General features: G+C 29.5%; 1 protein-coding gene across 1 annotated transcript in view; it reads left to right on the top strand.

The window, feature by feature from the left end:
• The window catches only part of LOC100165084 (FMRFamide receptor), a 150,608-nt gene extending 126,802 nt beyond the window's left edge, over nucleotides 1-23,806 (top strand). The window contains exon 4 of the mRNA XM_029488353.1: nucleotides 22,038-23,806. Within this exon, the coding sequence (XP_029344213.1) occupies nucleotides 22,038-22,748 (711 nt within the window). The 3' untranslated portion in view covers nucleotides 22,749-23,806. The remainder of the gene's footprint in view (nucleotides 1-22,037) is intronic.
• Nucleotides 23,807-24,536: the final 730 nt, after the last annotated feature.

The raw sequence follows: 24,536 nt of genomic DNA, 5'->3' as shown, positions 1-24,536 counted from the left end.
TTAAAATGAATGACGCGTAGGTTTCCCAGTTTTAAACTTTGGTTTGCAATACCGATTTTCCGGCCAAAAGGGTACCCTTTTGTCGTTGACGAAAAAAATAAACAAACTCTATATTATTATCTATAAAAACATTTTTCGAGTGCATGTCTTTGAATACATTGAAAAAGAAAGACAAATGGATAAAAAAAAAAATCGAATCCTCTCTTTTCTCCGGAGCACATCATTTTTTATCGTACTTTTGACGGCGTTTTGAATAGGCAATTTTGCTGCATAAAAGTGCCTTAAAAGAGAAATATGCAACCCCGAAGTGTTGAGATGCATACGAATATACCATATACATAAGAACACTTACCACCGATAATTGTCATGTAAAAAAATAATATTATTTATTATTTTCACAGTATTTGTAAGAGGTAACCGCGTCAAACACGATTTTGAAAAACGAAATCATTGAATTACGAGTAATTTTCAAGCACATTTTAGTGTGAAAAATGTTTTTGTATGAGTTCCTATTATACTGCTATTGTAATATTATATTCGATCGAATATAATTTTTTCAGAATGTGTAATGAGACATTCATTGTATATTATTGATAAAAAAAAAAAATAAATTTGTGTATGCTTAATAATAATATAATCGTTGCGTCAGACGTCAGTGCATTATAATAATACGAGATGTCTAAATATAGAAAATTGTTATGGTTTCGAGCTAAATAATAATGATAATATATTTTTCGTTTACCATATTATGTAGTGAAATGTGTTATTCTTCGGTTCGTCGAAGGATAGCAAATATTTTTTTTCTTAAATTTCCTTGATTTTGAATATAACAATAATATATTCGTATACATTTTCTTCATTTTACAACTGCAACTGTAGTCCAGACAGATCGAATCGTTGCGGTTTGAGTGGATTTACAAAGAACATCGATTCAGTTTCTGATAAATTTCCGAGAATAGTCTCCAACATTTGACATCACAGAGTTCAGTACCAACAAATGGTTTACATAATATAATATTCTAATAAAATATGGTCTCTGCAGTTAGTGGGTTACATTTATAGCCTGACTTTAATAACTGTCTTAGAATTTTATATCTAAAAGTCAATTGACCGAGAATTACGAGTCTGAAGTTTAATTATTTCTCAGACGTTCGAGTATGACGTGTAGATATTACATAAATATTATATACTATTTATAAACAATATATAATATTATGTCCTCTATTTATGAAATATAAAACTAATACAATATTGTTTTAACAAAATTGATACGTACAATGTGACCCATTTAAGATTTTACATTCGTAATTTCAAATATATTTAATTTTGTTAAAAACATTTTATTTAAATAAATATCATTGCAAAATAGCATTTCTTGAATTTTTTTTATTTTTAAGTTTTTAATTTTTATGATTGACAACGTCACCAACTTATAAATCATAATTTCATAAATCAAAATAGAATACATTTTTAGAGTATTTGTATCAAAATAAATCAAATTTTGAAAGATTAGTAATTTAGATATTTAAAGTTTAGATAAGCAGAATAGAGTGGCACAGCGGTATCCTAAAAAATTGTGGTCCACAACTCTGCTCATATTGATATTAAATATTTATAACTAATTTACGCAAAATCTACATAAATTATGTAATAAAAAATGTTTTCGAAAATTCCTAAATTATGACTGTAGGCAGTGTTGAGTGATATCTAGACAAATTTTTCTAGATAAATTATCTAGATTCAAATTAAGTATCTTCATCTTATCTAGATAAATAAAAAAAATAGTATTTAATTGGTATCTAAGATTTAAATTACGGAAATCTGCATAAATATCTAGATAAACTTTGTTGTGTAATGGATGTGTTTTTTTCAAGAATAGTTAACTCATTTAGTCATTTTACATAAAATGTTATAAATTATAATATTATTACAATACAATCTATAAGAGTACAAAATAATAATATTTCTGGCAATCGCAATAATATTGTATTGTATGCTGTTACCACAATTTTTAGATAACAATAATTTAATGTTCGATAGCGAATTAATAATAACAATAGCAGTAAGGCACTCGTCTGTAAAGGAGTAATTACTAATTACTAATTAGTACCTAATTAAACCATGATTTTGGGGTAGATATATTTGTCATACATTGAAATTTATACTGTATGTCTTATATTTATTCATTAATATATTTTTGATACAAAATAACCCTTCTTGATTTGCTTCCATAAATAAATTACTAAACCAAGAATCCAATAACATGTCAAGCATTAATAAAAATTAACTAGGTATTATAATTTAAACATCTAGATAAAAAAGTTTTATCTACATATAATTTATCTAGATAAAAATTGAATATATTATCTTCATACTAATCTAGATATTAATTTAGCTACTATTCTAATATTTATGTACATGTTATTTTTGCTATCTGAACTCAACACTGACTGTAGGTCTTATAAATTATTAAATAAATATTGTATAAGACATAGGTAAGTACTTAATTATAATTTATTATTATTTTTATACTTTTACATTTGGAAATTTGGTCACTAAAACTACCGATTTAATTGTAAATGTTTTAATTAAATGTTTATAAGCTATGATTATTTAATTAGGAAAATATAAGACTGAAACTCGTATAATCATATGTATAGAAAAAAAAATTAATTAATTAAATACGATCATTGTATTGTTATTATAATATGAACATAAGCTTCAACAATTTTATTCAATAAAGTTTTCCAATTTGCTACTTGAGTGTAATAAAATATACTAATAGGGTATAATTAACATTAAATCGGATAAAAGTCATGTTAAAATTAACTATGAAAACATATGGGCTTCTGTGGATAACTTTTCTTATCCCATTATAGCTTCAAAAAGTAAATTTTCGATCTAATATGCTATTATGGTAAATATAATTAAAAACGATTCAGTTAATTTCATTTTGTTTTTAAAAATCCACATTTGTGTAACTTTTTATAACAAACGTGAACAAAATACCTACTATGAGTAAAATGAATGTACATCTTCTGAATTTTGATTCAAACGTTAATTTAATAATCAGATTAACAATATACGTATAAATAAATTATAGTTCTATATTTCGTCACCTTCGTATTCATTTAAAATCTTATTAAGTTAAAACCATTTGTCGGTTAATATAAATAAAAAATATTATGGCATATCATCGTTTAGGGCGCCACAGAGGACTGACGCAGTAGTCATTTAGAGGTTCAAAAACTATATATTCGTGCACTAAAAGAGACATTATTTTTCACTATATTTGAAAGCATTTTTGTCAATTTTCTAATGCTGTATACCGGTACAATTCTACACACCCCATAGAATCCCAATCCAAATATAATTTAGTATGTGACTTCTGACTGTACGTACCAAAATATATATACATTAGTTCTTATTTGCTATTAAAATATAACTATAGAAAGTAATTTCAAAAAATCGATGAACACAGAAATATTATTTAAATATTTAAGTATAGAGATGAAAAATATATTTGATTTTGTTTATTTTAACAAAAAGGCTCATAGACAATATTGGTTACGCTGAGTTGACAAATATTTAAGAAGTAAAACAAAATCCTGGGAAGCTGCTCTGCAGTAAAGTGAATTTGTGTGTACCTCGTAATTGAATTAGTCACCGCATAGATCTGTACAATTTTAATTCAACGATCAGTCGTTGCCATACGAAAAACGGTTTTCGGCAGACACTGTGTGATAAGTAATAATCTCAATTTCTCAGAAAAATGTTTTATTTATTTAAATATACGTTTTTTTTTTTTTGGTAGGTGATTACCGCGTATTATGATATTATATAACAATAATATTATCAGACTATACTATTTTTAAGTCCATACCTAGTATCATTAAAATTTAAATCAAATGCATAATCTAAAAATAATTTTATCATCGTATTTTCGATATTTTTATATTGCTATAGGAATCTTTTTTTGAAAACACTTTTTATAAATGCTAAAATAACTTTTAAAATAACTTTGAGAGTGGTTTCTGGTAGAAAGTTGGATTTAACTAAAGAGGGTCAAAAGTAATAAACTAATGTCCATGTTCTTTTCAATATCACCGTTAGATACAATAAAAAAATTAGGGAATAACTGATATATTTTAATATTTCCTATTGTTTGATAAAAATAAATTTTATTTGTTTGAAGTAATAAAAAAATAAACTTCTAACTTTCAATGTTTGAATTTTTCATCAAATATTTATATTAGTTTATATTAGAATTTCCTAGACATGAAATAGTTTTTAAAACATTTTACGTATTTTAGTGTTGTTTATAGTAGAAATTTGAAATTCTTGACATTTTTTAGTTTTATTTTTTTGAAATAAGTACTTATGATAAAGTTCTTGTTCCTTAATAAAATAGCTTAAACAACTTTCATAGTGCAAATTTCCTCGTAAGTTGTTCTTACCTTAAATATATAATATTGAAAATGTAAATTTACAAATTATTTTTTTAGTTGAAAATGCTTATATTAGTGTCTACAAAAATGTGAATACTCCTAATTATAAATTCATCAATATTGAGTACAAAATATAAATATGCAATCAATTGTTATTCACCATATTCGTTTCATATTACCCAATTAATGCAGGCAGTATAGTATTGTATAATTTTTAAAGACATTATATAGAAACGTGGGTACACATTCCCCCGAACGTTTTGATTAAATTAAATCAGCCGAAGTTGGTCATGCATGCAGTGAGGTGCACAAAATCATTAAATCTAAATTAAGCTATCAAGTTTTTATAATAGTGTCATGCACTATAGAAGCAAATAAAAAAAAATCCATCGAGCTGCTAATACATAACATTTTTAAAAACTTATAAAAATCACTATTAAAAAATTTTGATTTTAAAAGTTCAAAGTTTTTAAGAAAATTAAAAAAAAATCTATGCTAGTCAGAGTGTAAGATCGTATTAAAACACGATTTAATGCTGTGAAAAGAAAATTAAAAGGCAAATGTCAAGTAAATACGAACGCCACTAACTATTTATTATACCTACATTTTAAACCGTATTCTTCTAGTCCGGTGAATTATTTCAGACAATTAGTTTTCGCCATCGCACTTTACGTGTACATACAGTCGAAACGGGTCTCCTTTCAAATAAATTGCGATAGCTGAAAATATTATGTGCATCGCACTGTTTTGTTGCATCAGCGCAAGATAAAATATAGATACAGCTATTATAATACGACCCTATACCTACATTAAAGCATTTAATTTTCGTGAAAATTATCATACCTTTAGTGAAATATGTAGACATTGTATCTCACAAGTAAAGATAGGTTCTGTTGATTTATCAACAGACTAATTGTTTCTACACAACAAAACAAACTGTATAACATTATAATATCAACCATACGGCCAATGATACCCAACTCGATAATATGTTAGTTGGTTGTTAGTTTAAAAAATGGTTGATACGTCTTATCGGGCGTCTCTTACTATAATAATATTAGCGTCGACTAATAGGCCAATTGTTGTATGTTGTAACCATCAATAATAAAATTGTTCAGGAGGCACTAAAATATATTTTTTTTATGATTTTGTTAACTTAAAAGCTTAATTTTTGTTTTATTAGATACTATAATTTAGCAATTTTATACTTCTTCTTCTTCTTCTTCAGCTTTTACTGTCCTTGAAGGATTTTCACCGCCTCTACTACTTTTTTCCAACTATCTCTGTCAATACTGTCTTCTAAGGTTAATCCCTGAGCACACTTGTTTACATCTTCTTTAACCCTGTCTATCCAGCGCTGTCTAGGGCGACCCCTAGGTCTTTTTCCATTGATTTTTCCTTCCAGAGCTTTCTTTAGGATACCATTTGACCTCCATACATGGCAATGTTATACTTACCAAACTAAATCCAATATGATATATTGATATGTTACTCCAAAGTGAAGAACCTAGTTGGTTACTCTACTTGGCCTATAATAGTATGAATCATTGTGGTTTGATAATTTTAGTCAGTGATGGATGTAGTAATTGACTTAAAATAATTAAATAGTACCAATTACTGTAACCCACAATAGAATATCTGAATATCTTAATATAAAATATAATTTTGTAACAAATTCACTTTAACCACACAGCATTTGGGAAATGATAATATTTTGAAAATATTTTGGAGTGCTTGAATAATGAATAATATTGTAACTAATAATATTGTATAAATATTTTATTCTCATAAAATAATAAAATATTGCACAAAAATGTTGACTTAATATTTTTATAATGTTTCCATGAAAATATTTTTAAAAAAATATGATTTAAATGTTTTGTTAATGTTTTTTACAAAATATTTTTCAAAAATGAACTTCTTGGCCAAAAAATACAAATAAAATATTTCCTTATTATTTACGCAACTTTCTCAAATATTTTGACAACTATATTGTTTTCCTAAAAATATTTATACCATAGTTGGAAAATATTAAAATGCTGTGTAGGAACCCACATTTTTTTTTAAATACGTATTTAAACGAGATAATGTGCAATATTAGCAGAAATCATTATTTTGGAAATTATATCCTTCCAAAGTTAGCTATTTTACGTTTATACCTACGCATACTCACAAGTCACAACACAGCATTTTACTGCCACGCGCAGCACCTATAACGAATTTCGATTTTTTTTTTTTTTTTACGTATCTACCTAAGTACTAATATATATTATTAAATTGTAACACAGTGTCATACGGACATAATATTATAATATTATCTTTATGATAAATGTTTATGCGACCATTTTGGCGAGCTTGACGCGTACCAATAACACCTATGTGTTAGTCCTGATGATTCAGTGAAGTATAATATTCCAATATTGAACTTTGAAAACGCGTGATCGACAACAATACGTTAAAATTTAATAACGCCTATTATGCAACATTGAAAGTGACGAGTCCGAATCTGTGCTGCAGTAGTTATAGGTACCGTCTGCACAATTTATCGAAACGCTCCTAATTTTGATTTTTTTTTATTATCAACCCGTGTGCGAACCGTATTTCGGGGTCTTGAGTGCATAATATTATTATATATTATCATATTCGTGTGGTTATAAATTATAACATGGCGTTAGCGCTCGGATCGGTGTTCTTAGAGAACTGACGGATAAAATATTGTAAACCGTAAATGTATAATAATAATAATATAATACATAATATAATATACAATAAGCTGCACTTGGCACACGAGTGGGTACACGACGTCTTAATGTACTCAAATCGTATGGCTGACACGTGATGCTGAAATATACACACACGTATCTCCTATGGTACTATCATGCGGTTAAATTATGTTTAATAATATTTTATAAGTGACTCGTAAGTACCCGCGAGGAAGAGATCCGGCGCCCGCGCATATTTTGTAATTATTATTCGAAAAATAATAGCTTTTTACATGATATTTTAACGTGGTATATTGAGTACGATGATACTTCCACTGTTGAAGAGTGCTCAAATAAAAACCGAGTGGGCTTTACTTGCTTAATCATCTTAAACCTTTTTATTAATAAAAAATTATTGTTGACTATTTAATCTTGATTTCAACAGTTATGACATTGTCGTTAACTTCTTTATAATTTTAATTTCCTTTCATTACATATTTTACTTCTATATATAAGTTGTACTCACAAATCAAGTTAGTATATATATTGCGCCCCCCCCCCTGGTTTTATTTGAGCACACTTATAACCGGGATAAGGGCATTATAATTTATTTTCTACTTTTTAGTTCACAAAGAAGTCAAATAAAAACTACGTTTTAGATTCTGAGTGGAGTGAGGGATCTAGTGGTTTTACAATGGTGTTTAATTTTTATTTTTTTTCTCATCCTGTATATAAAATTTCTTCAAGAAGGAGTGCTTCGATTTTAACATAGCGCATCTTATCTTTTAGCAAATTGGATCAAGATGGTACATTAAAGAGGTCATTTTTTTGATTTTCTAAATAGTTATTTAATGCCGCGAGAAAAACCACCGACAAATTACAAAAAATCGCTAAAAATGGGATTTTAATTTCTAACGCTTTGTTTATCACCCATAGAAACGAATAAAAATAAAAATAACGATTTTAGTTATTTTGTTGTAATTTAATATAATGTTAATTCAACTTAAAGGCTATAATAAAATATAATAACAATATAAAATATCTAGACTGACAAACCGTCTCCGCTCAGAATCGTTTTTCGTATACAATTCTATGATATTATTAACATTGAATTCAAATTTAATACAATACATTATACAGTGACCCACTTTTAACCTACTGTACAGCCAAAACGACATCCACTTACCCGCTTTTTTAATTTTAAAACATCTTAATTATTTTTCAACTGACTTGTCAAACGCTATTCGATTTTCTCTGGTACGCATTTTAAGAACGCGTAGCGGTTTCCTACGATTTCTAGTCTTAGCACAGGATGGTTGTTGTCGTTCTCGGTAATTTTTTTTTTTCATAAATATAATTGAAAACAATTCAATTATTTTCATTTCATATTTATAACCCCACGTTTTTATTAGTCTCTATAATAACTACGGTTTTTATGAACAGTATTCGGTCCCAGGATTCCGATAACGATTTTCGTTCGAGTTAAATTTGAAATAAATAAGTGACAGTTATTCTATGAGATTAGTTAGTATTATGGGTTATCATAATGCCATTGATTTTAATTTGATTTGGAAAATTTAACTGACCGGAGATTAAATTGATCGTGAATTATTCGTGCCTTAGCCCTTAGGGATACCAAACGTGTGTTGTGATAATATACGATGGATATACCTAATACACCTAATATACCTATTACGGTAGATGAAAATAATATTATAAATACATAAAAACCATTGACGAAAACGAACACAATAACGCACAGACGTCGCAAATTCACCGATATTGTTTTTTGACGAAACACGTTTGCATAATCGATGCAGCGATACATTATTATGTAAGAATGTAACAATAGTCTATTTAGTTCATATACAGGATGATTCGTCCCTACTTTTTTTCCTTAATGATTCATTTATTCTAATTTTTATTTTTGGAATTTTTAAATATATTTAAAGACCATATTTACAAATTCATGAGGTTTTTTTGCACTTTTTAAGGAACGTCCTGTGGCGATACAATCTATGATTTTTAAAATGTAAACTTTCATTTTTTACTGTAGATTATTTAGTAGATAATTTTTTAAAACTGTTGATGTACCTAGTTAAAGATTTGAACGAGTGGATTTTTAGCAGTTATAAAATTGCTTATACTAAGGATATAATAGTCCTCAAAAAAGGTTTTACAAAAATATAAACAGATTTAATACCTATAAGATATATTATTTATTCTACATTGACCATTTCTTACCAACAATAAATGTTGATTAATACAAACAACTTCAAATCACTATAGTTCTTTTATCTTTCGAATCCGATATCACGGACCTTGGTATTATCCTTATAGTGCACAGAGTTAAGTGAATCAAAAACTAATCGTTCAAAATGTTGATTTTGATATATTATAATATTGAGAAAAAATAATTGCTAAATAATTACATACATATTTCTATAGTACAAGAAGGGGGGGGGGAGATTCTCATTTGAAAGTCAAAAGTGTTCATATCCACAAGCCACAGAATACTTTTTGAGTAGTAAAATAAATCTTAAGAATTTTAAAATATGGTTAAAAATTAGATTTTTTTATAACTGCATATTGAAGAAAAATGGGTGCACATGTTTGGCGAATAAACCTGTAAATAAAAATGAATGTTATCTGTTTCTTTGCCCTTTATAGACTCAGAAACTACTGGACCATTTTCAATAGAAGTTATATCAATGGATTCCCAGAGACTCTGGGAGTATATATACTTTATATTTTCCAACCCCTATTTATCACCATAAGGTGGCTCACACATAAATTTTCTTTCGGCTCACTCGTGTCGAGTATTTTTTTTTTTGTTTATTTAAATGCGTAGTTAAATATTCCTTTGGTTACAGATAATAAAATAGTTATTACGATAGGAATAATATATAATATTTTTCTCTATTGTATTGTATCTTGTAATCAGTGTTGGGATTAGATAAGTACTTTTTTATCTAGATAAAGATAAAGATAATATGATGAAAATGTATCTAGATAAAGATAAAACATAACTAAATTCAAATCTATCTATATAAAGATTAAAGATAAATACATTTTTATCTAGATAAAAAAAAGATAATTTTTTTTAATACCTGCTATAAAGTCTAACTTTAGACTTTAGCTTAGATACTACTTAGGACTTCAATATTATATAAACACTGACTTTATGTTTAAATTAATGTTAGCAGTGAACATTATAATTAATCAATAACTAAGGTATAACTATCATGAAGAAGGATACATTTTCAAAATTTGGTATAATATCAAGAAAAAACTATTTTAAACAACTCGTCATAGTAAACTTTAGTTATTATGAACCTTTACAACAGTCTTAGTATAAAATTAATTTATAATATTATTTATTCAAGCATCTACAACCAGTGGCGTAATTTGGTCATTTTTGTGGGGGGGATGACATTTTTTAACATTTTGCCCCCCCCCCCAAAAAAAAAAAAAAAATTATTTATTATAAGCATCTTTCAGTGCAATATATTCATAAATAGTAAATATTAAAATTAAATAACAAAACTCCACACGAATGATTAATTTAATATCAGTACCTATATCACAATATCAAATTATGAATTATAAAACTATAAAAGTCGAATGCCGATTGCTGATTGTAACTGTAACTTAAAACCGATGTTCGATTACCGAATAACGACGAAACTAGGAAAGTCACTACGAAAATTCCGATTAAGTGTACAAATCATTATTAAGTTATTTTTTGTTCAATACTTCAATGGGACGATAGTCTTTAATCTAGATAAAATAATCTGATAATCATCGAGCGTCGTCGATCCACGAAAAAATAATACTCTTATCACTCTTATCATTTATCGGACAACTGCCAGCTAGCCGAGGCATTTGATATCAATAATAAAAAAAATATATTATTAGATAAAGAAGTACATAGGTAAATGTAGTTAACCAGTCTTAAAAAAAAAAGGTCATGGGGGGGGGGATACGACACCCAAATCCCCCCCGTAATTACGCCACTGTCTACAACACAACAGCATTTCAATTGTGCAGAATTCTGGGTAAATGATATAAGTACACTGTTACAAATATAATGTTATTACTTATTAGTTATTACTTATTAGTTTATTACTGATAAATAAAAATTATATAAAGATTTATATATAGCTTCGATTACTTAAAATATCAATCGTACCCAAACGTAATTAAAAATTCAAGACCAATTGCAGTTGGTTGACTAGGAAAACACAATTAAATACGCGGTATATAGCTCTGACTGACTACTGAGTAGCTTACTCTACCTAAAAATAACTTATATAGCTTATAAGTTATAAATTAAATCATTAAAATATTTTTCCACTAATTTACTGCTGACGAGTCACCAACACAAGATAACAATGAAATGTAGGTATATTTTTCATTTGAGCACTAAGCTGGGTCTCTAACAAAAATATCAATAATAAATAATAGGTACCTTATATATAATATTATTATGAACGTACAATTATTTTACTGAGATGACGACAATTCAAATTTGAAGTATTAATTATCAAAAAAGTAAATTGACAATAAAAAGTGTATTTCATTTTTTTGTATAGAGACGAATTTATCTAGATAAATTTATCTAGATGGATTAATTTTTTATCTTAGACAACTATTTAGATAAAACGTAACTATTTATCTAGATAAGATAAAATATAACTAAATAATTATCTATATAATTTAAAAGTCTCAACACTGCTTGTAATTTAAGCTAATAAAGGTATTTTATAAATTTGTACGATTGAGTTAATAGTTATATTGTATTAAATTAGAGGCAAAGAGTATGGTTGAGGTTAAAATACTAAAAAAAAAGTATACGACTGATCTTGACCACTAAAAAAAATAAAATTGAGAATATTAATTCAAGAGAAACAAAACGGAAACTATGGATCGATCGGTTATCAAAAACTTTAGGAAAATACATATTAGGCGGGTTATATCTAAAATATGAGTACCTATATGACGGATATGCAAATCTACAGTTTTCGACCAATTGATAACAGATTTTGTACACTTATTATTTTGGATCACGGACGGGTGTCGTATAATATTATAGAGAATAGAACTTACACGGGGAACAGTTATTATATTATAAAAGGAAAAGTGCTTAAGGCTTATAGAATCAAAAAAACTCGACCTATTTGGACGACTCGAGAAAGGTTTATATAATAGACCTAACCAGTTATTTTAGGGTAGCTTACCCGCTATGAATAATATTAAAATCAACCCACATCCTATTCGTCTATTTTTGCTTGCAATTGCGGTTGCAAAAAAGGCAACTTGTTTATATCCGCCGCAGGTGGATTTCCAATCCCGAATTCATTTGTCCCCGAGCACCACCGGGTAATGAAGTATAAATATATTATTATATATATTAGAAGTATCTAACGGAAAATATTAAATCACAGTCCACAGATCAAAGAGGAATAAAAATATAAGACTAAAGTGGACACGCGCAATGAACGATTTTCCTGTTACACATTATTATTGTAATACGTGTAGTAATACGCTCTGAATAAAAATAAACAATAATGTGTCATAATATTACTATTTGAATTTTCATTATTTTATTGATTTTATAAATAATACAATTATTCTGAAAATGATCAGTTTGATGTTTAGATGTCACTCAAATGAGTAGCAGTTATACGTGCTCCGTGTTCATCTAAGTATATTAAATAAAACGTTATCCGTTAATGATACAATTTAATTTTATAATAATTGTGTTTTAATCACAAATCAAAACTGCGTAGATGCAGGATATATAATGCTAATGACATTTGAATTGCATTTTGATTTTTCTTGTTCTGAAGCAATTGTCTGTGGTACGAATATAAAGCCATGAACGTTCGCTTGTGCTCTTCGCCAGTATAGGGTTTAGTCGGTTTAGAAAATAGTTTTTACGTGACAAGAAAACAGATTAGCAACAGCTTTTTAACGTATTAATAAAACTGTGTAAGCTTTCAATCTTTTTGCATGAAAATTTCACTCACCGTGATTTAATTTAATTGAACATGACGGTTTTTACTTAAATTGGCCGTGCCGTTAGTATATTTTGGCGTTAAACGCAAACGTTGTCGAACAATATAATATTTTATAGTTATTATCTCAATATGTTATTACTGTTTTGTCAAAATCGGCGGCACGAATGTTTCGGTCAAGCAAATAATGAAGTTTATTATTATTATTATTTTTTTTTTAATACAGATAAAAAAATAAATACAAACCGTTTCTATCATTATTCTAACTTGAAGTCCTGAACATCATTCTTCGGGCAATCCTCGCTACATCACGTAATTTCATACGATCAAAGTCCATAATATAGGTACATATTCCTATAGTATATAGGCATCCAATATTTACTGTCGTCATACTTTGTAAACTGTTCTGACAATATATTTTGAAAAAACCGATGAAAACAAACATAATTATAGATATATTCATTCATACGTCTTACGGTTGTATGTTTGTACAAATCGATCTCGGTCAAACAACGATAGTATAGTGGACATTATAACTACGACGTCGGTTTTTGCGCATCGAACTGTATCTTCGAAGGAAATTCTTAGCGAGGTGTTTTAAGTCTGTAATCGGATTATTCATACGCTATATACCTGATTCTGTATAAGTACCTACTTGGCTACTTAATAGTTACCTACGAAATTTCGAGAAGTTATCGAGGAACGTATTTCAACAATTCACTCCCGACCGTAAACCGTGACACACAATGGATGTAATATGTAGAGCTGACAAAGAAGATATCGCGTTACCAACCGCGTTCGTTTATGCCGATGATAATATTATTATTATTATAGTTCTGTTAAACTTCAAGTCTCTCCGCTGTTTCCGCAACGAAACCCGAATTAAGGTATAGGTGTGGCTTACCGTCTGCGCACATTCTAACAATGCTTACATATTATGTAAGTTACTATAATATTATTATTCTATTAATATCGCCAGTCGGTATTAACATTTTTATTAAATATTCCTCAGACACCGGTTCCTTTGACGACGGCTTATGACATTGACCCGAAAGTTATACGTGTTTTATTTAAGCCGTGTAAGTATTTAACCACATGTTATCATACCGGGTACTGGGTAGTAGACTCATGCACTGCCTATAATAATATAAAAAAAAATAATTTATTATGAAAACGATTTCTACCGATTGAATAATATTTGAAAAAAAATTATTCGTTTTTGTATGATATTTAAAGCATATTTTACGGGCGCATCATAAACATATTCATGTAAACACAAATCATCAACAAAAAACCAAAATGCGTTATCTCAATAATTATTATATCAAATTGTTCAAGAGAGAAAGTTTAAACTTCAAACTGTTTTAACGTCTTCATTCAAAATGAACGATTTTTAATTATCACCGAATATAAATATTAACTAAGTTTTGCGTTAAGCCTTGTAATTATTTAGGTTTGTTCTAAGCAAGACTTAACGTTGAAAGAAAAGCGAAAGTGTCAACGATTTCTGTTAAGGACCAAAAAGTTCTGCAGCTAGAACCTTTTGGTTGTGATTACATGTTTTTAATAGGTATTCTATCTATATTTAGAGCTTTACTTTCTGAATTAAATGTAGGTATTTGTTATGTTTCTCGGGAAAGAAAATTTAGTTGAACAAAAAAGAATTTAACGTGATGTCAAAACCAACATCATAATCATATTATGGTATACTATTATTAATAACTTTTTTATCTAGTCGATAAATGTGTGTAATAATTATGTAATGTATTTTCACGTTATCAACGATTGTGATATTATAGTAGTTTCTTCGGTTATCGTCACTTTATTTTATCATATTGAAAGGACCTATTGGTTTCAATAATTTAGCTAAATATACTGAAAGGATATATTTAGATCAAAAGTAAAAAATACATTGATAAACACTAAATATTGAGTACCACCTACCTGTATTTCGAACTGTTTACTGTTTAGTTCTCGATAGGTATGCTTCTTTACGATGTCGATGTGCCTAAATTATTATTTATGAGTATGAATAATAACGTATTGATAACTAAACCGCTATTAAAATGATGTAAACAGAATTTTCAAAAATCAAGTTGGTGCCTTTTGTTAGTGATCCCACCTAACCTAATCCTCTATTCCTACAAAGACTATCAGTGTTTTGGAAATTCAAACACCTATTTCCGACACATGCCATCAACGCGATAATGTGGGAGACAAAACGTATGCAAATTGTATTAAATTATTATATTATCCACCTTCGTTGTATCTTAATACCTACCTAGTTTAAGCTCACATGTGTAACGTGTTATATTGTAATAATAATAATAAGCACTATATATGCGTTTCTTTAACACGGAGTATGGCGGGAGTTCTTTAGTTGAGATATCACTAATTTTTTCTTGATACCTTATTATTTCGGGAACATTTTAGTTTTACAATAATTTTTTTCTTTTTTTTTCGCAGTATTAGTAATATTAGAAATTAGTATTATTATAATTTTTTTGGAAGTGAAAACATCCTATGTGGCGTTCAGACTTTTCCGAATGGAACGAAGGTACGTCGTGATCGGAATTCGTGCAGAGCGAATTTTCTATGGAGGTAATATTTTCGGACTTGTAATTTTGTTCGATGTTCTTTTTAATTAAATTTGTTCGTAACTTTTATATAAAATATGCGTCATAATAAAACTATATTTCTAAGCTCATATATATATGTTTTCTCATCTTCTGAGAGTCGCTTGAGACACACGTTTTTTAGTAGTATTTTGACAAAATTCATCATTATTCAAATTTAACACGTTCCCTGACACCTACTTACCCACTTTTAAATTGTATTTGAATTTATCTGAATTTATTTGAATTTAGTTGAATCGTCTATTATCGTAATGTGCGTAATTTGGATGATTAAAGTAAATAATTTGTAAATAGTTTGCTGAAAACGACGCGTGAGTCACGGCATGATGGTTTGTATTTTACTCGGTTGTTTCATTTGACGTTGTAGGAACGTTACAGGGACGTTGTAGGAACGTTTCTGCGACGTTATAGAAATCATGATGGAGGCCGTTCGGGACACATGTAATAGGAGCGTATGTGCTGTGATCGAGTGACTACAACTAGAGAGCCTTTAATAATATAATGCCGCCTCCGACCGTCGCAATCACTGGCACCGAAATTGAAGAACGGTAGCGAGTAGCGCATGAGACCCTGGTACACGGAGCTCGCAACGTATACCCGGACACACACTTTTTAGATTTTACACACTCCTACAAAATATCCACAGAAATCGAAATCAATTAGTTTTTCGAATTCTTTGTTTTTAACATTGAAATTAATATTTTCAATTACTTTTTTTTTTTTGCATTTTAAGTTATTCATAAGCATCCTTAATTATTTTGAAAGTTTTTTTTTTGTATACTTGGTCAATTATTTTAATTTTTTTCTTTTGTTTATTGGTAACCATAGGCGTCGGATAGCATTGGAGTATTTAGGTTATTGTCAGGGGGGGGGGGGGGCACGATTTTATCCAGTAGCCCCGCTTTTATAGCTAGAGGCCTTAGCCCTTAAGTTAGGACCACGATTAAAGATATAATGGTTACCCGACGGGCTATGTCACAAGCAATATCACATTGCAATTGAAATTACTTTGAGAATCAGCTGTTGAACCAACTTAGTGCAATATTCTCTATAATATTAATATGAGATAATAATATTAATATATTATTATATTAATATAGTACAATAGCACATAAATATTCCACTGCTGTCAAGAGCGCTGCAGAATTGTTCTTATCATGAGAGTAATATTAAAGACAACTATTCCATGCTCGTTGGGTAACCATTATATCTTTAACCGTGGTTAGGACTACAAAAAATTTTGCATATTATATACAGGCTATGGGGGAGGATTGATCCCCGTAAATACGCCACTGTCGGATTGTAATGCGAGACGCAGAGAATATTATCTAATAAAATGTTGAAATACTCTTCAACAATTTTAAAGTTAAATTGGCTATAACTATGTTTATATCATACAAAATGATTTGAAAACTACACCATGCACTTCTACGTGCAATTTCCAATTAGATTATTGTATTTTCAAACTTCATTATTTAACTACAAATTGTCTATGCTTTCTCAAGAAATTTGTTCGTAAATCGTGTTAGTATCTGTAATAAATGATGGTACTACAGTTTTCGCAAATATTTTTCCTATATGTGTATTTTAAGCAGTGTTTGGATTAAATAAGTATTTTCTTATCTAGATAAAGATAAAGATAATGCAACTCAAATGTATCTAGATAGAGATAAAAGATAACTTAACTCGTATTTATCTAGATAAATATAAAGATAAATACTTTTTTATCTAGATAAAAAAAAAGATACAATTATTTTTGAAATGGTTATAAATTTTGATATATTTTAGTTGGGCACTAGGAACATAATAATAATGATATAAATAAAAATAATTACAATATTTATAAGCCATAAACTTTGTTTGAGAATCTGTATAAATATTTAAAAATTTAGTACAATTTCGCGATTTTTATCAATAAAAAATGTATCTAGATGAATTTATTTAAACTTAGTAAAAAAATTATCTAAGATGAACGTTTAGATACCTTGTAACTATTTATCTAGAAAAGATAAAAGATGAACAAATAATTATCTAGATATTCATCTAGATAAATTTATCTAGATAAGTCCGAACACTGATTTTAAGGCACACTTTTATTTTAATACTTAGAGTGACATTACGGTTTCATTTGATTTTCTATTAATTAGGATTAAAATAATCGACTTTTGTATTAATGTAATAATAGAGTCATTACTGATTAGACAATAATATGTCACATAATATAGATTTTACTCTTAATATTTTATTATTCAATCATGTTGATATCTTTATTTTTATAAGGAAATAGAACAGTAAAAGCTATAAAAAAGCTATTGTAAAATCAAAATTTAAATAATATGTATGATGTGTTTATCATCACTTACATAGGTTTGGAGCAATAAGGTTCTTTAATGTGATGTAAATTATTTCCTCAATTTTATAATAATAGCACCTAAATATGTACCTATTGGAAAAACGATCGATGCTGAAACGTAACGAGATAACAAATCCGATTTCTGGTTATTCCGATCCTGTATACCATAATAGCATAATATTCTGAAAACACGGCGTATCGCATAGGCAAACAAATAACTCATTATTTGAAATATATTCAAATTGTTTTGCCGTGTTAAACAATCACATAAACGCGCTGCACACGCTACATAATATTATTATTAAACGTATTTTAACGGATGTAATACAAAACGAGGCATTTAATATTATGAGATAAATTAAATTTTGAATTAATATCATATATCACCTCTAGAACAAAACTGCTACAACTTAAAATTTATGAATTTTGAGTTATGATTTCTTTCGAATAATGAAAAAATAACCCCATATAATGCAAAAATTCCACATTCAATATCATTTTTAATTTAGCCACTTTTTTTCCAAACTTTTCCGAACTTTATTAGCCACTAAAAGAGATATCAGCATAGAATTGTTTCAATTTTAGCTAATTTACATACCAAGAAAGTCATATTATATTTACTTTACCTATGGCAGTATACTTGTTTTAATTTATCAAAATAATCACTGGAGTAAAAATTCAAGATTGCCTAATTTCGATTTTTGGCATTATTTTAAAATAAACAAAAACTAATCATCGTGTGACATTATGTTGAGTGCAAAACAACAATATTAAAAGTTCTGGTAGTATTGAATTTTATTATTTGTGATATTGCAGCCATAATATGAAATTCAATGCTGCCATATTATAGAATGTGGGTGTCTTAAAATCAATTTTTGTATTCAATTCAGCCATATTTCTATAAAGGCAGTCTTGCATTTACTTAAAATATTGTAAAAGACCAAAAGTCGAACTTTTCGGGTTTAAAAAAGTATTTCATAATATTTGAAAAAGGCATATTTTTATAAAGTATTTTTGCAAATAAATAAGTTTTTAGTTTCAAATTCAATAGGTATAGAAGATAGAACCCTTTAAAATGTCTGAGCTCAAACATCAAATCGTTTTTTCATAAACTATACATTTGAGCCTTATTTTAGAGGTTCCATATTATAGTATGTTATTATTTTTATTGAATGATTTTAAATTTTGTGTCAAACGTATTAAATGCAAAACATTTTATTTTTAGTTGCGTACTACATCAGTCAAAAGTGTTAAGACAGCTGAAATCAAATATTATTACGTACGGTGTGAACTGTTAAAATTAATTGATTTTGAGTTGTATCTGAGGCCTGAGCGGTCACAGTAGCTTGTGTGAAAATTTAATAATTTTTTGATTGAGCGTATACGATTGAAATGAGTTGTCAACTCGTATGACTTGAATACGCGCGTTTCCATATTATTCCCATTCAAATAAGTTTAAATGTTTTGCTCTCCAAGTCTCCATCAATTTTGATCTAAAAGTATAAGAATTTGTCTACTACTTACTTAGAATTATCCACTTGGCATTTTACTATATAAGCTCAGAATAAATTGTTTTATTGTTATGCATTGTTGTTACTAGACATAAAAATATTTTTCACTTCTTTTTTTTTTTTACATTCTGAGTGAAACGATGAATGTATTGATTTTACAATAATGTGTGTTTTTTTTAAATTATTTTTTTATTTTTTTTTATTTTTTTTTTTGTGTCTATGTACACGATAAGTAGTCGAAATAATACTTCAGTATTATTCAGTATTATCAACTTCAGTATCTTGTTCGATGGGAAAGTGAATATTGTTGTTGTATTGAGGAGGTAAAAATTCCCAATAGTTTTCAAAAGCGCCCGGAAAAACAAAATAAAAATTAAGGAAAAACGGAAATTTTTACGCAAAATCGGTTTTTGACAAAATCGATTTTGGCTTTTGGTGTAACTCTAAAACAAATTATCGTAAATACAATCAAAATGTTTTGATTTGTTTTGAACTGTTTAGGGACATTTTCAGTTTCCTATTTTATTAGTTTTTTTATTCTATGAATGTCAATAAAACTTAATTTGTTGGATATAAATACTTGCAATTTAATACAAGACTCATACTGTATTGTTACATTGACATTTGAAACATATTAAAAATTCTTAGTCACAGTTTTTTTTTTATAAGCATTTAAAGTTCAAATATTGACAAAATACGGAAAAATCACGAAAATTAGCAAATTATTTCGAGTTGAGAATTCATAAAAAATTTTCTTTTTAAATCTAAGATTGGAAAATGTAATACACTATTCCTTATAAGCTTATCTACCTTTATCACAAAAAAAAAAATGTCTACAAACAAATCAAATTAAATTTTTATGAGCCTTTGAAGTTCATATTTTTACAAATTGGATATTCACTCGATTTCTCAAGTAGCGGTTTTGTTATTTTATTGTTATTAAAAAACGAATAACTGTAGATACATGAACATTTTACTGAATGCTTATATCTTTATTATCTATACACCATAAAATTTTGAAAATATTTTGACTCTTTTTGAGCTGTTTACGGGCATTGTCAGTTTTCCATTTTTTTTAGTTTTTTTTTTCTATAAATATCAATAAAATCTTATTTGTTGGGTAAAAATGTGTGAAAATTTAATACAAGGCTCCTGATATATTGTTACATTAGATATTGAAAAATATTATAAATACTTTTTTTATAAGGATTTAAAGTTCAAATTTGACAAAATGTAATAATTATTTTGTAGTTAAACATTTATAAAATGTTCAACTTTTATAACTAAAGATTGAAAAATTGAAACAAGGATCCACGTAAATAGGTAATATATAAAAATGTATATATATAAATGACTTTCTTCACAATAATATCATTAAATATACATAATATAGTAATATCATAGGTCAACTGACCATCTTTGCTCAGAATCATTTTTCTTATACAATGATATTATATCATTGAATTCAAATGTAACACCATTCATTACAGTGACCCACTTGTAACCTACTATACAGAAGAGCGACATCTACTTGCCCACATTTTTTTCTTTTAAATATCATGGTTTTAGTCGTATAGCCATTGTAGACGTACTTGTGGCGTAGGAATACATCATATTCCTTTGTATTTATGTTCTCTCTCGGTTAAGTTAGGATAGGTTATATGAACATTTAATATATCAATGATCGTGAAAAAAATCTTTTGATATTATCGGAAATAACAAAAAAAAATAAAATAAATGTTCTCGTGAATTGTGGTATTATTTATATCAAATATCATGTCAAGACGCTGCAGCGCGCTGTAGTCTTTATTACACATCTTTTGTAAGAAAATAAAACAATAATTCGGTTAGGTTATTGTTTGACATAACGCGTAGCTACTGATAAATTTATAACACAATATTATTATTCCATTGGTGTTATATTATTGCAGTTTAGATAGGAATTAATAAATGACAGGCGCGATAAAAACGTAAATGAAGAATAATACTTTATTTTAAAATTAAAAAACAAATGTTTGGGAGGGGGACGTGGGTGTTAAACACCAGGTGTTAACTCCTCGTGGTGCACCCTGAGGGAATATAATTAATTCATTTAATGTACACAATAAAGTAATTAATTTAAACTGAGACGCAGGCCATGAGTTGCTATGAAGTATAAAACTAATTTTTGATTTGGGACGCTTACGGGGCCTATACACTCACACTTTTTTTTGAACGCACTCCGAATATCCTTCCGACACACAACAATATCCCACTTGCCCGCTAACTGGTGTTAACCGTCGCCGTGACCCTGGTTAACACCGACCCACCGACAAAAGAATATTTATTAATCGTATATTAATGTCTTGACCGGCGGTGGTGTTGCAGGTGAGGAGGGCCAACCGAGAGCGGCAGCGGCTATCGCGGCTGCAGAAGAAGGAGATCGGGCTGGCCACCATGCTGCTGTGCGTGGTGGTCGTGTTCCTGCTGTGCAACGTGTGGGCACTCATATCGAACGTGGTGGAAGCGTTCTACGGCATCACCGTCGACCAGCTGGTCAAGGTCAGCAACCTGCTGGTGACGATCAACTCGTCCGTCAACTTCGTCATCTACGTGATATTCGGCGAGAAGTTCAAGCGGCTGTTCTTCAAGCTGTTCTTCCCTCGGGGTGTGTGGATGTGTGGCTGGCACTTTGCCACTGACGGCCGCGGAGGCCCGGGCGGTGGCGGCGGCGGAGGTGGCCATGCGGCCATGGATGACAGCGAAGCCACGTGCAACGGGGCGACGGCGTTCGAGTGCAGGCAATTGGCCACCGCGGCCGGCGGTTCCTCGTTGTCCGCGGACCACTTCAAGCGGTCTCACCGCGGCCGTCACCATCACCAACATCACCATCACCATCATCACCACAAAAACCGGGACGGCGACCGTCTGGACCACCAGCACGGGGCGGCGGCTAACGGCGGCGGTGGATGTGGTACTGGTGGTAACGGTGCATCCGACGACCGGGAACTCTGCTCGAAAACTCCAACCAACAGCGGTCTGATTTGGGAACACTCAACCACTACCACCACGACCACTGTAAACGTACATCAGATCTGAGCATTGTCGGACTCGAATTGTGTTTTCACTTCATCATAGATGCTTCACAAAACGAGTGTGTGTTTTTTATTTTTATTTTAACAAATATATCATGTTACCAACTAGATTAGGTCGAGTGATGAGTAGGAAGATGAACAGGATGATGATGAGAAAGAGGAGGAAAGTCGGTTGATTTGGTTGAAATTGTAGGAATGAAATATGTCATATTAGACGTTGATGGGCAGACATTATTACTGTCCGATATCTTAAAAAATTTTGTTTTTTTAAAACGTTCGAAATTCTATTAGGAAAAAAAAATTGGTCGACTATAATAAATATTGTATAATCGGTGATCGGTTGTGCCATCGTCTTGATAGTCGATAACATGAAATATTTGCAACGGGTGATTCGATGTAATATTTCATGTGGATAGGCATTTTTTTTTTCACCCAACTTCGTGGTTCACTGAACGTCATCTATTTGATCGTACCGCATTAAGATCATTATACGACAGCACCCCAGGGACGATCGCTCGCCATTGCGGTTACATGAGAGATAGCGCGTGGTACCTATACATACATGGTACCTTCTACCGAGGCTGGGCAAATTATCTTATTTTTTTTAACTTATAAAAATTGCAAGTTAAATAAAAATTTAGTAACTTAGCGATAAAATTATTTTATTTAAACCAAGTATTTGCAATCCACTCCAAAGCACATAATTTGATGAAATAATACACACAATATCAAATATAAAATAAGTATAATAAAAGGTATGTAGGTATAACATAAGAATAGTTAACAGAAAGGGACGATACACTCTACTAACTACGAACATTATTTATTTATTAATTATACGAGTATTAACTAGGCTGGTTTATTTTTAGGGTTCCGTACGTTTCCCTACGGAAGCCTTTTACTTTTGCTCGGCTGTCCGTCCGTCCGTCTGTTTGTCACCAGTCTGTATTTCATTAACCACGAAAGTTAGAAAATTGAAATTTTCACAGATTATGTATTTTCGTAGATGCTATAACAACAAATACTAAAAAAAGGGAGAGGAGCAACCCCGGTAGGTGCTACAACGGGAATTTTGAGATTTGAGATCGAAATTTTTGTTTATAAATGGTTGCCATGAGTGACGTCGTATAAAATTATTCGTTCTATAAATTTCAATACAGAATTATAGTGAATCGTTTTAAGTCGTTGCCACGGACACAAACAAACCATTTATCTTATAAATTTTGTTTATTTTGTAATTATTCAGTAGTAAATAAAAATGTATTAATACATTTAAACGTAATAAAACGTGATGGATCTCGGAAACATCAATTTCGATTTCAATTACTTACTATGTGAATCTAATTTTGTGGAGGACGATTGTGTTAATGTTTTTCATAACATTTTATATCGTTATACGTCTTCACAACCCTGTCCAATGGATTTTTTTAACTCTGTGTTTGACATATTACCTGTCGATCGTAATCAGAAGCACATCCAGTTACTTTACTATGGAGAGAATTACAGTGGGGTCGGACACTGGGTGTGTCTATTCTACAATAGCGACTCATTGCGCATATATGATGGTCTTAAGGGCAAATGTATGCCACCTTTACAGCAGGCGTTTGTGTGTGGTCTTTTCCCACACAAGCCATCTACTTTTTTCCCAGATGTACAGGCGCAGACGAATAATTACGACTGTAGCGTCTTTGCTATTGCAAATTACTTGCATTGAACTGAAACCCAGCGTTTGAAAATGTCATCATTTCAGAAATGCGTCCCCATTTGCTGCGCATTCTAGAAAGTAGAGAAC

Source organism: Acyrthosiphon pisum, chromosome A1, assembly GCF_005508785.2.
Source record: "Acyrthosiphon pisum isolate AL4f chromosome A1, pea_aphid_22Mar2018_4r6ur, whole genome shotgun sequence".
Taxonomy (NCBI): domain Eukaryota; kingdom Metazoa; phylum Arthropoda; class Insecta; order Hemiptera; family Aphididae; genus Acyrthosiphon; species Acyrthosiphon pisum.
This window is presented reverse-complemented; position numbering and strand designations above follow the sequence as displayed.